General features: G+C 43.9%; 1 protein-coding gene and 1 long non-coding RNA gene across 3 annotated transcripts in view; one reads left to right on the top strand and one right to left on the bottom strand.

The window, feature by feature from the left end:
- Positions 1-4,778: 4,778 nt before the first annotated feature.
- Positions 4,779-15,555, bottom strand: part of LOC148893643 (G patch domain-containing protein 2-like) — a 12,467-nt gene continuing 1,690 nt past the window's right edge. The window contains exons 1-4 of one of the 2 annotated variants that reach the window (XM_089003679.1): positions 15,250-15,555; positions 14,549-15,163; positions 8,331-8,392; positions 4,779-6,673 (exon numbers count right to left, since the gene is read on the bottom strand). The exon at positions 15,250-15,555 is cut by the window's right edge and continues 294 nt beyond it. In XM_089003679.1, the coding sequence (XP_088859805.1) occupies positions 6,552-6,673; positions 8,331-8,392; positions 14,549-15,156 (792 nt within the window). In that variant the 5' untranslated portion in view covers positions 15,157-15,163; positions 15,250-15,555 and the 3' untranslated portion in view covers positions 4,779-6,551. The remainder of the gene's footprint in view (positions 6,674-8,330; positions 8,393-14,548; positions 15,164-15,249) is intronic. The other variant, XM_089003678.1, reaches the window with a different exon arrangement.
- On the top strand, positions 8,238-9,372 carry LOC148893644 (uncharacterized). Its single transcript, XR_016115915.1, has 3 exons — positions 8,238-8,377; positions 8,778-9,040; positions 9,242-9,372. It is a non-coding gene; the product is annotated as an uncharacterized LOC148893644 (long non-coding RNA).

Genomic DNA, 15,555 nt, shown 5'->3' with positions numbered 1-15,555 from the left:
CCTCTCTGGCATCCAGGGTTACAAATCCATCAAGCCAGCAGATGGTACGATCCTCAAAAGAAATAGAAATGGAATTTTGGAAGAAAAAAATGAAAGGAGGTCATTTAGGGTTTGTTTATAGCTGATATTTGTGAATGTAGCTTTGCAATGTGTTTGTTTAATTTTTTTCTGCATCTATCCATTTTCCAGACTGCTTTACCCTCATTAGGTTCGTGGGGGTGCTTTAGGCAATCCTAACCGTCTTCTGACACTCTCACACTCACACCAAGGGATAATTTGGAGTGTTCAATCTGCCTGCCGTGCATGTTTTTGGAACGTGGGAGGAAACCGGACGACCCAGAGGAAACCAACGCAGGCCGTGGAGAACATGCAAACTCCACACAGGGAGGCCAGACCGTGTTTTATACTCACAGCCTCTGCACTGTGAAGGCCGCATGCTAACCACTCAACTACCTGGCCGACCCGGTTTTATTTTATCCATCCATTGTCCCTACTGCTTATTCCTCATTTTGGTCGCGGGGGGTGCTGGAGCCTATCCCAGCTGTCTTCGGGCACGAGGCCGGGGACACCCTGAATTGGTTGCCAGCCAATCGCAGGGCACACAGACGTACAATTTGGAGTGTTCAATCTGCCTGTCATGCATGTTTTTGGAATGTGGAAGGAAACCGGAGGACCCGGAGGAAACCCACGCAGGCCACACAGGGAGGCTGCACCGGGTCTTGAACTCACGGCCTCTGCACTGTGAAGCCTGCGTGCTAACCACTCAACTAACCTGGCCGACCCAGTTTTATTTTTTTTAAAATTTTGTTCAGGTGACAGTGGAGTAAAGCAAATAGTAGCAAACGGGTGCCAAGTGCATGTGCCGACGTGGGTCATAAGGATAGAAGAAGCCACCTCGCTGGAGAGTGGATTTGAGCAGCTCGGGGAGACTGATTTAGCTAGCGCCATCCGGCGGGACACATCACAAGCCCCTCTCACCGTTCCCTCCCTCTGCCTCATTCATTTGGGAGTATGATTTATACTTTTTGAAGTGAAGGGTCTTGAATCCCACTATAAAGGAATTAAGAGGTCTCCCCTGAGTCTGCCATTCAAATGAGAGCATGGCAGGGATATGAGGGCTTTTTAACACAGAGAAATTAGTATTCACAATGGCTCAAACTGGAATCTGAAGGAACCTTTCAGGTGGAGAAGAAAGAATCTGTTTGGAGAAGAACGCCCTAAGAAGTCAGGGGGTTTTCATAGCACTCGTGTATTTGCCCCTCATCAAGGAGAGCTTTGGGAAATAACTCAAGAGCAGGGGAGGAGGGGGTAAAAGTGTGTGTGAAACCAAATTAAGCATGCGCCATAAATAGGCAATCTGTACTTCCGCAGTTGAGAGGCCAAAGGGGTCCTCTGCCCCCATACACATGCAACAGTTCCCCGGTATGACTGGGAGCCATGAGATGCTTTCATAAACATCTTGAAGAGAAATTTTGTGGGGTTTTTTTGGGAGGGGGCTGGGCGGGGGTTGCGCCGTGTAACCACCATGTAGCATTACAACTGTTCCGTTTTGCTATACTGACCTTGAAAAGTTTTGAATTAAAGTGTCGATGCATCCAAGTGTTTCTCTGCAGTTCCGACTTCAGGCTGAGACAAGACAACCATACAGATGCAACTAAACTTTGACTTCATCTGCCTGCAAAATCTGCTCTCGCTAAATCATTTAGAGTGAGTCAAATGCAAAACACCAAACCGAACTGGACGTTCTAAGCACGTTACCCATAGACGGATGGATTAATTTATTGCCGATATTATGACATTACCATTTGCAAGAATTAAAGTTGAAACTGTTGCCACTGTTGTTGCCTCACTTCTTCTAAATTGTCATGCAGCAATAAATACCACTTCAAACCATGTAAAGAATTAAAAACATTCTGGAATTTGTTTTTCTTAAATGAGGGAAAAAGCACACAAGGTGTTAACATACGGTTGATTTCTCTAAGTACCAGCGACCTGCACACTAGACTGGATGCATTTAATGGAGTCCATGTTCATCAATAAATCGAGCTTCATCAGAAAAGACTGAATTGTTTCTCCAATAGGCCAGCGAGAAGATTTGACCGTGTCATCAATGACCAACTTGTACAGGATGGCTGTAGTTCAACAGAGGGCAAAGGGGAGAGCTTTTGGACAATTTGCCAATAGGACATCCCGTTACAAGGGGACAGAGACTGCTAATTAACATTGAAATTATTAGTGGTGTTTAGACTACAAGGGAAAGGTACGGAAATACAGAATTGCACTTTTAACGAAACATACCTGCGATTAAAAGAGACAGAATAACAATACAAATAAGATTGGCTTGAGGAGCCCGCGATAAGAAGAAAGGAGGGTCAGCGCAGAGCGCCAATGCGTATGTGGAACTGTCGCAGCTTGGAATTGAAGTGGATTTATGTGGGACAGGAGATGTGAGACAATCTCTTTTTGTCAATGGATGCTACGTGTTTGCTTTCAACATTTAGCTTGTAGTAGATGTGCACATTGCACCATGACGTCCCTGATCCACTGGTGAAAAGGATGCTTTGATCTTCTCTTCTATCTTCTGGAATTGCTTCATGTCACAAAGAGGGTGCAGAAAGTGGTTAAGAATGAATGACTGTCTGTGTCTTTGTGTTGTCAGATTATTTGTCATTTAGGTTTTTTTTTTGTTCTTTTGACTTGAAGAAGGCACCGCGAGAGTGGCTGCCTTTTAAGCAGCTTCTGTATTTTGTTTTTCTACTTTGTCTTTTCCTTCCCTCTTCCTTTCATCACGTTGCTGTTGTGAAATGTAAATTTCTCCACTGCGAGACTAATGAAGTGAAATCCAATCCAATTGGAGTAAGATGGGGGAAAAAATCATTATAATAGTTTTGTGGTGTGTATTGTTAATAATGAGGAAAATGTCAAATGCCAATGTAAGATAATAAAATAATAAATATATCATTTGGGGAGTAGATTGAACAGCACATTTATGAATGATCAGAAAATAATTTTAGCTGTTTTATATTTTCCGAGTCAGGCTGTATGGGGTCGTCTGAGAGATACAAAATCAATAGGCCACTCACACCAATATACTAACTGCTGACACTAAGATCTCACAATTAAAATGAAAACGAGGAAAGGAGGAGGGGGACGGGACTATGATTTATCTCACCGCATGAAATAAGTCAATACAGAGAAGCTGCTCAGGTGTGAAGCGGCCCGAGCATTACCCAGCAATCCCACGCAGGGTTTTGAAGGCAAGTCCCGCTCTGTGGCCAGGATAAGTGGTGCGCAAGGCCCCGTCTCAGCCGTCAACGCTTAACATCCAAACGCCCATTGTTGCCGTCACCCCGCGCCAAACGGGAGATGACAGATTTTATTAATATAATGTCGTTTCGGCGGAGATTGAGTACAAGATTAATTCGTACACTCGGCCCAGAGGCTAAACACTTTTCCTCTCTGGCATCCAGGGTTACAAATCCATCAAGCCAGCAGATGGTACGATCCTCAAAAGAAATAGAAATGGAATTTTGGAAGAAAAAAATGAAAGGAGGTCATTTAGGGTTTGTTTATAGCTGATATTTGTGAATGTAGCTTTGCAATGTGTTTGTTTAATTTTTTTCTGCATCTATCCATTTTCCAGACTGCTTTACCCTCATTAGGTTCGTGGGGGTGCTTTAGGCAATCCTAACCGTCTTCTGACACTCTCACACTCACACCAAGGGATAATTTGGAGTGTTCAATCTGCCTGCCGTGCATGTTTTTGGAACGTGGGAGGAAACCGGACGACCCAGAGGAAACCAACGCAGGCTGTGGAGAACATGCAAACTCCACACAAGGAGGCCAGACCGTGTTTTATACTCACAGCCTCTGCACTGTGAAGGCCGCATGCTAACCACTCGACTACCTGGCCGACCCGGTTTTATTTTATCCATCCATTGTCCCTACTGCTTATTCCTCATTTTGGTCGCGGGGGGTGCTGGAGCCTATCCCAGCTGTCTTCGGGCACGAGGCCGGGGACACCCTGAATTGGTTGCCAGCCAATCGCAGGGCACACAGACGTACAATTTGGAGTGTTCAATCTGCCTGTCATGCATGTTTTTGGAATGTGAAAGGAAACCGGAGGACCCAGAGGAAACCCACGCAGGCCACACAGGGAGGCTGCACCGGGTCTTGAACTCACGGCCTCTGCACTGTGAAGCCTGCGTGCTAACCACTCAACTAACCTGGCCGACCCAGTTTTATTTTTTTTTTTATTTTGTTCAGGTGACAGTGGAGTAAAGCAAATAGTAGCAAACGGGTGCCAAGTGCATGTGCCGACGTGGGTCATAAGGATAGAAGAAGCCACCTCGCTGGAGAGTGGATTTGAGCAGCTCGGGGAGACTGATTTAGCTAGCGCCATCCGGCGGGACACATCACAAGCCCCTCTCACCGTTCCCTCCCTCTGCCTCATTCATTTGGGAGTATGATTTATACTTTTTGAAGTGAAGGGTCTTGAATCCCACTATAAAGGAATTAAGAGGTCTCCCCTGAGTCTGCCATTCAAATGAGAGCATGGCAGGGATATGAGGGCTTTTTAACACAGAGAAATTAGTATTCACAATGGCTCAAACTGGAATCTGAAGGAACCTTTCAGGTGGAGAAGAAAGAATCTGTTTGGAGAAGAACGCCCTAAGAAGTCAGGGGGTTTTCATAGCACTCGTGTATTTGCCCCTCATCAAGGAGAGCTTTGGGAAATAACTCAAGAGCAGGGGAGGAGGGGGTAAAAGTGTGTGAAACCAAATTAAGCATGCGCCATAAATAGGCAATCTGTACTTCCGCAGTTGAGAGGCCAAAGGGGTCCTCTGCCCCCATACACATGCAACAGTTCCCCGGTATGACTGGGAGCCATGAGATGCTTTCATAAACATCTTGAAGAGAAATTTTGTGGGTTTTTTTTGGGAGGGGGCTGGGCGGGGGTTGCGCCGTGTAACCACCATGTAGCATTACAACTGTTCCGTTTTGCTATACTGACCTTGAAAAGTTTTGAATTAAAGTGTCGATGCATCCAAGTGTTTCTCTGCAGTTCCGACTTCAGGCTGAGACAAGACAACCATACAGATGCAACTAAACTTTGACTTCATCTGCCTGCAAAATCTGCTCTCGCTAAATCATTTAGAGTGAGTCAAATGCAAAACACCAAACCGAACTGGACGTTCTAAGCACGTTACCCATAGACGGATGGATTAATTTATTGCCGATATTATGACATTACCATTTGCAAGAATTAAAGTTGAAACTGTTGCCACTGTTGTTGCCTCACTTCTTCTAAATTGTCATGCAGCAATAAATACCACTTCAAACCATGTAAAGAATTAAAAACATTCTGGAATTTGTTTTTCTTAAATGAGGGAAAAAGCACACAAGGTGTTAACATACGGTTGATTTCTCTAAGTACCAGCGACCTGCACACTAGACTGGATGCATTTAATGGAGTCCATGTTCATCAATAAATCGAGCTTCATCAGAAAAGACTGAATTGTTTCTCCAATAGGCCAGCGAGAAGATTTGACCGTGTCATCAATGACCAACTTGTACAGGATGGCTGTAGTTCAACAGAGGGCAAAGGGGAGAGCTTTTGGACAATTTGCCAATAGGACATCCCGTTACAAGGGGACAGAGACTGCTAATTAACATTGAAATTATTAGTGGTGTTTATATGTTGCAGACTACAAGGGAAAGGTACGGAAATACAGAATTTCACTTTTAACGAAACATACCTGCGATTAAAAGAGACAGAATAACAATACAAATAAGATTGGCTTGAGGAGCCCGCGATAAGAAGAAAGGAGGGTCAGCGCAGAGCGCCAATGCGTATGTGGAACTGTCGCAGCTTGGAATTGAAGTGGATTTATGTGGGACAGGAGATGTGAGACAATCTCTTTTTGTCAATGGATGCTACGTGTTTGCTTTCAACATTTAGCTTGTAGTAGATGTGCACATTGCACCATGACTTCCCTGATCCACTGGTGAAAAGGATGCTTTGATCTTCTCTTCTATCGTCTGGAATTGCTTCATGTCACAAAGAGGGTGCAGAAAGTGGTTAAGAATGAATGAGTGTCTGTGTCTGTGTTGTCAGATTATTTGTCATTTAGGTTTTTTTTTGTTCTTTTGACTTGAAGAAGGCACCGCGAGAGTGGCTGCCTTTAAAGCAGCTTCTGTATTTTGTTTTTATACTTTGTCTTTTCCTTCCCTCTTCCTTTCATCACGTTGCTGTTGTGAAATGTAAATTTCTCCACTGCGAGACTAATGAAGTGAAATCCAATCCAATTGGAGTAAGATGGGGGAAAAAAATCATTATAATAGTTTTGTGGTCTGGATTGTTAATAATGAGGAAAATGTCAAATGCCAATGTAAGATAATAAAATAATAAATATATCATTTGGGGAGTAGATTGAACAGCACATTTATGAATGATCAGAAAATAATTTTAGCTGTTTTATATTTTCCGAGTCAGGCTGTATGGGGTCGTCTGAGAGATACAAAATGATGGTGCACTCCCAATTCGTTGTTCAGGGTATAAAAAGTGCCTTTGGGGCAGAGGCCGTCTCCGGAATTGGGGAGCTGGTAGCAACCACGGAATGAGATTGCTGCATGTCGCCCGCAAAGAATGAGTCGCTCTCCTCATCATCACCTGCACGAAAGACACGGTAGATATGGCATAAGTGATCATGTTCCTGTTTATTGTTGTATTTTGTCATGCAGCATGCTCCATTTAGGTATTACTTGCCTTTACAGAAATACAAAGCGTACCTTTCATACCTTATGATTTTCTAATTGTGTTGTCAGAATAATTGATTTGGACATTTTACACAGTGGCGAACCGTCAAGGCCAGAAAAGCCTTGTCTCCTGGCCTAAAAAATATCTGAATCACGGACTGATGTTAATTATATTTTGTCCTTGAATTCTTATAAAATGATTTCAAATTGTCTTTCAGCTTCATTTCATTTTTCCCCTGTTGCGCTGCTTCTATATGTGTGTTTTCATATGTAAGCATTTAACCAATAACATTTCAGCCATCATTAGTTACCAGGGTCAGAAATCTACCTGGATGCATTCACATTCAGTTTTGCAGGCCCTGTCACATTAAATGTGTCGACCAAACTGTTTCTCTAACCAATCAGATTTCAAGTTGGCAACCCAGAATGCCTTCTTGAAGGTGCTGGTCAACGTCAGAGTTTTTGCAAACTATGATTGGCTAGTCACAAGCCAATCATAGTTTGTGAAAACTGTTCTGATCACAAGCCGCAAATGATAAGAGCTTACTGATACAGAACTAGCGCACTGTATCAGTCAGTAGCGAGCTTCATAAACAAATATATTGTGTTGATTTAATAGCAGTTTTGTCAACCCACCATGGCTGGAGGAGGAGAAGAAATGAATTTGATTGGAGATTTACTGTTAAATCCAGTTTCAAGATGGACTTTTCAATAAAAAATGGACATCATTAAGAAAGGTTAATTATATTTCCTGGCAAATGGTACCCTCTAGTGGACTTGTAGTAAATCACACCTCACTTTTTTCAGTTGTAGCACTACTGAAGGCCTAGCGATGAAATCCACGGCCCGACACCAGTTTTACAATACGTTCAGTTAAATTTACTTGTTCATGGAGCATTACAATATGCACATGCACAATAAACCCCTGCAACACGAAAGAAATAGTTTGGCCAGCATCTTTCTACGAACCCAAAACACTACTTCATATTGCTTTTCAGCAAAGCATTTTTTATTGGGAAAGGCTCAGGAAATGGGAAGAAAAAAAGGAAGAAAGCTGATTTCACACTGTGATATTCTGGCTCTCAGTTAAAAGTAGTAACCGCACCGTGATAGGATGTCTAATGAAACTTCACAAACAAATACTACCAAATAACATTCTTTGGGAAAAGGCAGCGGGTGAAACAACTAGCGCCTCACATGTTAGTCAGAGCCTTGTGCATTTGTGAGTTAATTAATCCGATAAGTAGACAGCACTAGTTTCGTCCCAAGACAGGAGGCTCCTCTCAGACCTGTCAGTCAGCAGAGCCGGAAGAGGCACCATGCCTCTCATAGTCAAGGTGTAGTGACAACTGTTAAATCAGAGGCCGACTGGCCACACCACGGCTAATGAGATTAGCAAAGGCTTCAGCGCTCATTAACACGACATGACAACGTCTTATTAGAGTCGCCTGGTTGCCCAGCAAACAGCCCGTTGGAGCAAAACCGCTCGCTTTTTCTGGATGCAAAATGAGCAAGCTTCTGTTGAAATTTGATGTTTGGTTGTCTGATTTGAATGTTTGAAAAGAAGTTACCTTGCCTGCCGTCATCATTGGAGAAAAGGTCTGCGTCACTGCTACAGGTACTGCTTGTTTCACTGCAAAGAGAAAAGCAAACAAACGCATGGCATGAATAGGGACACTGACCCATTTCTTTATCACCGGTGATTCTCTTTAAATCTGTATATTGTAAACCCAAAGGGTTTTAGGTCAAGCAATATTATAGCATCAGAAAAGTGAACAATGGAAAGCCAAAAATGCACATGTGACCGGTCAAGCCACTAGTGAACACATAGCAATCAATAATAACAATAAAGTAGTTGTCTGTAGCTGGAGGTCGACATAAATGGAAGTGGCAATAAAGGCACAGAGCTTGCCACGTGATCCCTCGCCAGCATGCCAAACACAAAGGCAAAAGCAAGCGACTCTGATCCAAGCCACCGAGTGACATGCACAATCTAATTGAATATCCTCCGCTGTCAGCTCCAATCTAAATCGGGCTACCGTTGTGGAGGATGACAGCAGAGTGAAACGCATTCCCTGCCCCTCCCTCTGGGTGTGCCCCACGCATGCGGAGGCTGCTTGCGCACACAGCAACTGGACAACATCTGCTACGTGTTGACTGGACTGCTCATCGCCACACCTACGGGCAACAACGGTGTCTCCGCCTAACCCACACCTCGGATGACTTGTTCTGTGACCTTCCAGATGCTCCAAGGTTATGGGGCAATCAAAGATGCTAGTAGGTAATGTAATCAATGATCAGTATGTAATTTTCGGGCCAAACATTCGGCGACCACGGCATCCATCCATTTGCCCTGTACCTAGATCGCTTCCTATTTTTTGAGGTAGTACATGGTGTAAAATGAAAAAAAATATATCAATATTTTGCATCTGTAGGTAAGAGTAAATATTTACTGGCTTGCATTTTACATGTTCTTCACCAGCACTGACCTTGCAAAGCACTCGAGGATTGAGGGTCCTATATGTGCTGATCCATTGCATTGCCATATTGCACACGCCTGCCAGCAACGGCAAGATCGGGAAAAACGCCCGTCCAGTCTGCACATCTTCCTAGACAGATGGTCCTGCAGCTTCAGCACAAGAGGCAGATGTGAACGGGTACAAGCCTCTCCGGGAATCTGGACCATGTCTGGCCCTTTCCAGACTGACTCCCCAGGCCACGGCTCATCTGTACTGCAACTTTGAAAGCATCACGTTGGCTGGCAGCTGCAGTACAGCACACAGTGTCATCACAGGACACAATTAGCAGTAACAAACAAACCTTTCAGGCTTTGGCCTTGTGTGCTGTAGTTTAAAGCATGCAAACGTATCATATGACCAAATTTACAGCTGGCTCTTGTTTATATTTTCTTGGAACATATTCTTGAAGATTCACATACCGTTGATAAAAGAGGCACATTAGGAATTAGTGTCTTCACCAAAGGATGTCATTTGACATCACTTGGAGGGCCACCTGAAATTGTTAACCTTATTTTATAGAGACCAAAAGCAACCATTTTCTCTCTTTGACCTCTGAAGTAGAGTGGAGAAACATTTTTAAAAACAAGCATGGCTGCTGTCTTGTATAAAAGTCAGAGGATATCCAAAAGGATGCACCGACAGCCATCCGACTATAAATTACTCCATAGCGGATTATGCCTCATCAAAACAAATAAGTCCTAATGAGCTAAAATGCCATAAATCCACAAACCAACAAAGGCAAGGGCAAAGAAGAAAATGGCATCTAAGTGTTTCGGTCCTAAACTTATCCCCCCCCCATGGCCCTATTGTCTCGATACAAGGCAAAGAAGTCAGGCAAAAACACAGTATCCAGATGAGCGCTAATCATTAGGAAATAATCCTCAACTCCTGGGAGAGGTCGTCTAGTTTGCTCAGAGATTACAGACTGGCCACCATTTATTGAGCCAGGCTGCCGAGGAATAAAGTGGAAGCACAGAAGGGAACACAACGCTGATAACAATGGATATATGAGCTCTTCAAACAAGCCACCGCAACCCAAATCCATGCCCTCTTCTATGGGTGTCTGATTATAAGGTTATCCCTTCTTCCCCGAGCTGCTGTAATTGGATTAGACTCAGAGATTTATGAAAATTAACTTGAGCAAATGTGGGCAGCTTTGCAAACTCCTTCAGGAGTTTGCAAAATATAAATTACAGCAAAACAGAGGCCTGCAAACAACTACATTGTTGTGCTCCTACTGGTGGCGAGGTGGGAGTCGCCCCCACCTCACATCCTGTGTAGCGTCTGACCCACAGGTGAGGCCGATTTGCGGGCCAGTCGGGGTGCCAGGTGGCCCCCTGGCCCAGCAGGCTGCACCCGCCCCAACCAAGGAGCCAAAATGGAGCTGCCGACATCTGCTTGCCTTGCACTCGAGTGGCTGAAGGCTCTGCTGTGTGTTTGTGGGTGTGGATGTGTGTGTACGCGCACATCAGGGGTGTGGGGGGGTGACCTTGAGGAGAAGCACGTTTGAAGCCAGCACACAACAAAGGTTAATGGAATGAACGGAGACCAACGGAATCTGAGTGCTTGAAAAGACATTTTCACAATGGCATCAGATGAAGCGTACTCTGTAGGATTATAAATACTGCTGTTGTACCACTGTCAACTCCTCATCGCTTGTAGCGTTCTTCCAAATGATTCACCTCCGCCCGGATGTTGCCATTAAGGCTGCTGGGCCCTCGCATCAGTGTGGCCAGTCTACTGAGCAGCAATCAGGAGCTTTGGCGTGGTATAAGTGAGAAATGATTGACAGCAGGCTATGCCGGTCCCATTTATTTCTTCTCCGGAGCTGTTTTCTGTCAAGGCGGCTATTGATTTTTCCATAAAGTAAGAAAACAAGTACCGTTTAGGGGCTTGGGAGGTCAGCGCGAATTAAACCACAAGATGTAAAGCCTTGTGCCTTGTCCCATTACGGTGAACCAAAAAACACTTTATCTGAAGTTTTTTTTTAGACAACAATCGGCTAACGATATCATCATAAAACTACAACTCAGCTCCGGGCATTTCGATTACAAGACTCTAGCTCACAGGTGTCAAAGTCAAGGCCCGCGGGCCAAATCCGGCCCGCCACATCATTTTTTTCGGCCCGCGAAAGCAAATCAAACTTAAACTCCATGATGATTGCTAAAATCTGAGCCAAAATTTCATATTTTTGGATGTAAACCACAATAAAAGTCATTATTCTTGACTTCAGATTTGAAAACGAGTTATTCATTAATTTGCTGTGTGCTCTATATGTAATATTTGAAGGGATTTAAACATTCGAATGGGTTCCCCAAATTCATAACGGCCCTCGAGAGGAAACCATAACTACAATGTGGCCCGCGGCAAAAAATGACTTTGACACCCCTGCTCTAGCTAGATAAATAGGCATGTCTTTGAAAAGAACTTTTATGAATGATCAGAACGTCTGTAATGGGCAGCATTTTCACAACCTCACTTTATTCAGCAGAAAGGTTGGTTCTGTTGAACAGTCTGCGGCTTGGAATTGAAGTGGATTTACGTGGGACATGAAATGTGACAGAGTCATTTTTCGTCAATGGATGCTACCGTTTCGTGTTTGCTTTCAACATTTAGCTTGTAGCAGACGTGCACATTTCACCATGACGTCCCTGTTCAACTGATAGTCAAGATCAAAGGATACTTTGATCCTCTCCTCGTTCATCTAGAACTGATTAATCCAACAAAGAGGATGCAGAAAGTGCTTAAGATTGAAAGATTGTCTATGTATTTTTTGTTGTGTCACATTATTGTTTATTTCGTTTTTTTTTTTTTTTTGGTGGTGTTGACTTCAAGATGGCGCCGCGAGAGTGGCTGCTTTTACAGCAGGTCCTGTGTTTTGTTTTTCGACTTCATCCTTTCCTTTCCTATTACTTTCATCACTTTGATGCAGCGAAATGTACATTTCTCCGCTGCGAGAATAATAAAGGCAAATCCAATCCAATCCAATACATTTGGAATATTTCAATCCGATATGAAGTTTGGGGTTTGAATCACAGCTTTAGCTCAGCCATGACCTGTTCCTTTCATATCGCTCATATTAATTTGAATGAATGAATCAGAAACTATTTAAATGCTCAACGTGTAATAAGGATTCACATTAGTATTCATCTTAACTAAATATGATGACAGATTTTCATTCACTCTCAGAGTCACAAAGACAACATAACTTATTCGATGTGGAATTTATCGATGAGAAGGTTTCTTCAGCCGTCATCTGTACAAAAGTGAAGGTTTCGGACGTTTCGCCTCCTATCCAAGAGGCTTCGTCAGCGAACTAAAGTCTGACTGGTCGTATCGGCCCCATTTATATATCCCTAATGTCCAGACCTGGTGGCGCCGGACACAGCTATGATAGGTCCCTACTCTCAGGTTGGGGGAGGCGCGGGACCCCCCCCTGTGGCCCCACTGATTGTTCCTACATTCCTGACTAACGATTGGCCTATTACACCCACTCCCCCCGGTATCACATCATCAGCATAACGACCCTCATCAGCATTGCGAAAGTTGCCTAACCTGTTTTGCCTGAGCAGGCTATTGTATGAACGATCCAAATTGAACCTCACACCACCAGACCGGTTTAATGAAGGATTTTGTTGTTTTATAAGAATCGCCTCTTTTACCCCCCTTTCAAACCATCTATGTTCTTTCGCTAAGATTTTAACCTCATTGTCGTCAAATGAATTTGTTGAGAATTTGTTGAGAATTTGTTGAGTCTCTGGGGAGACGAATTTGTTGAGTCTCTGGGGAGACTCAACAAATTCTCAAAAAAAGACTTTATCAACATCGCAGGGATAATACTAGTGGACCTCAATCGGCAGTACATTTGCACCTAAAAGCTACTAACCACTCATTTGACGACAATGAGGTTAAAATCTTAGCGAAAGAACATAGATGGTTTGAAAGGGGGGTAAAAGAGGCGATTCTTATAAAACAACAAAATCCTTCATTAAACCGGTCTGGTGGTGTGAGGTTCAATTTGGATCGTTCATACAATAGCCTGCTCAGGCAAAACAGGTTAGGCAACTTTCGCAATGCTGATGAGGGTCGTTATGCTGATGATGTGATACCGGGGGGAGTGGGTGTAATAGGCCAATCGTTAGTCAGGAATGTAGGAACAATCAGTGGGGCCACAGGGGGGGGTCCCGCGCCTCCCCCAACCTGAGAGTAGGGACCTATCATAGCTGTGTCCGGCGCCACCAGGTCTGGACATTAGGGATATATAAATGGGGCCGATACGACCAGTCAGACTTTAGTTCGCTGACGAAGCCTCTTGGATAGGAGGCGAAACGTCCGAAACCTTCACTTTTGTACAGATGACGGCTGAAGAAACCTTCTCATCGATGGACCACTCCTGTACGACTGAGAGCTTACACAGATGTGGAATTTATGCGATCGCATAATGTTCATCTCAGCAGCGACTTGGCTTGATCTAATAACATTCACACAACGATTGCCTGCCAGGACACTGACGCGGGAGCAGCATTAATTACAAAGTCTGGGAAAGGACTTCATCTCGAAACAAATCAATAGCATAGCAAGTCACTTATTTATTTGTGACAATATTTCTGGAAAGGAAATAATGAGTTGGCAGATGCCGGGAGGCAAAATGATCAAAGATCCCTCCCTGGTGATCATTTCAGCTATAGGAGACGAGGATGAAGAGGCTCCATCATTCATTTTTAATGTCAACTCGATACATTAAAGTGCAGCGGTATGAGTGTGATACATTTTTGGAAGGGGTCAGGAGAGGTTTAGTTAAGGACACAGTGCATATTGACGGGCAGTCACTTCAGGAGCGGTTATATGGAGCAACTTAACAGCTCCTTGTTTGATCGCTCAGGGGCTGGGGTGCGAGTAAACTTGAATGCCCCCCTCCCCCGACCCACCCATTACAACATCCAAACCACATACACACAGATAACTTGCCTCTACTTTGGCAGTTAAAAACAAAACAAAACATTGTTTGTGATAACTACTACGTAGAAGGTGCTGTGTAACAGACAAATAACTCTAAAATGAGAAGATTCTTATTTAAAGTTGATTCTTTACTTACAGTGTATTGTAGGTGTTCACCTACACCTATTTTTTAGATTTATTTGTCTGTTACACAGCACCTTCTACGTAGTAGTTATCTGTAAGTAAAGAATCTGCTTTAAATTAGATATCAAGTAGACAGGATGAACTTAGTACAACAAGAAGATTCTTGTGGAGCTACAGTATATATCTACCTCTCTGACACGATCTCAGCTGTGGCATCTCTGTGGTCCATGGACTCCACTGAGGTATTTCTTTTCCTCTCTCCACCTCGATGATTCTGCCCATTAAACCCGCTCTTCGATGTAGACGGATCCTGCCTCCTGGACGGCCGCGGGCTCCGTGTCCTTTCCATGGCAGATGCTTTTAACTTCTTGTGAAACCTGATCGGGATGTGTGAGGACACGCGTTTGGTCTTCCTCTTCTTCCTAAGAGGCTCTTCTGGTTTGTTCTCAGCTAAAGAGTCCGACTCGGGCCAGGAGAGCAGTCTGGTCCTGTTTAAGCATTGAATAGTGGATCGGTTCATAGCAACCATGTCATCCGAGTCACTTAGGTTGACCACCGATGATGTCCAGGTAGAGTTAGGAGGTGCTTCATTGAAGCTGGACTCTGATATTTCCATCCATCGCGGTTTTTGCTTGGGAGGATGGCCTGAAGACTCACGGCAGCGCTTGCGACCTCTGCATTGGCAAACTTGCCGCCTCTGGTTTAGTGGACTCAGAACCATTTCCACCCACAGCTCCCGGAACTGCTCTGAAGTTTGCTCCAAGGCAGATGTCAGGTCCTGTGCCAGCTCATCCATGATGATGCTGAAATGTAACAAGTGATTATCTGTAGCTGACTTTGAGTGAAAATTGCTTGCAGGACTTTTATCGAGTGAGATAAATGTACTGACAGAGATTCACTTGTTTTACACTTCGTGAAGTCAGAGCCTTGCTCCAAAGGACATTACATGGATTTGGCCACAATGGACAATTAATAATATTAAGAATAATACTAATCATTATCGATAACATTCATCCACTTTCCAACACGATTTACCCTCACTAGGATTGTGGGGGGTGTTGGAGCCTATCCCAGCCGTCTTTGGTTAGTCGGCGGGAGACACTCTGAACTGGTTGGCAGCCAATTGGATTGGATTGGATATGCCTTTATTAGTCTCACAGTGGAGAAATTTACATTTCACAGCAGCAAAGTGAAT

The sequence above is a fragment of the Hippocampus bargibanti genome, linkage group LG09, assembly GCF_051943395.1.
Source record: "Hippocampus bargibanti isolate YZ-2025 linkage group LG09, ASM5194339v1, whole genome shotgun sequence".
Lineage (NCBI taxonomy): Eukaryota > Metazoa > Chordata > Actinopteri > Syngnathiformes > Syngnathidae > Hippocampus > Hippocampus bargibanti.
This window is presented reverse-complemented; position numbering and strand designations above follow the sequence as displayed.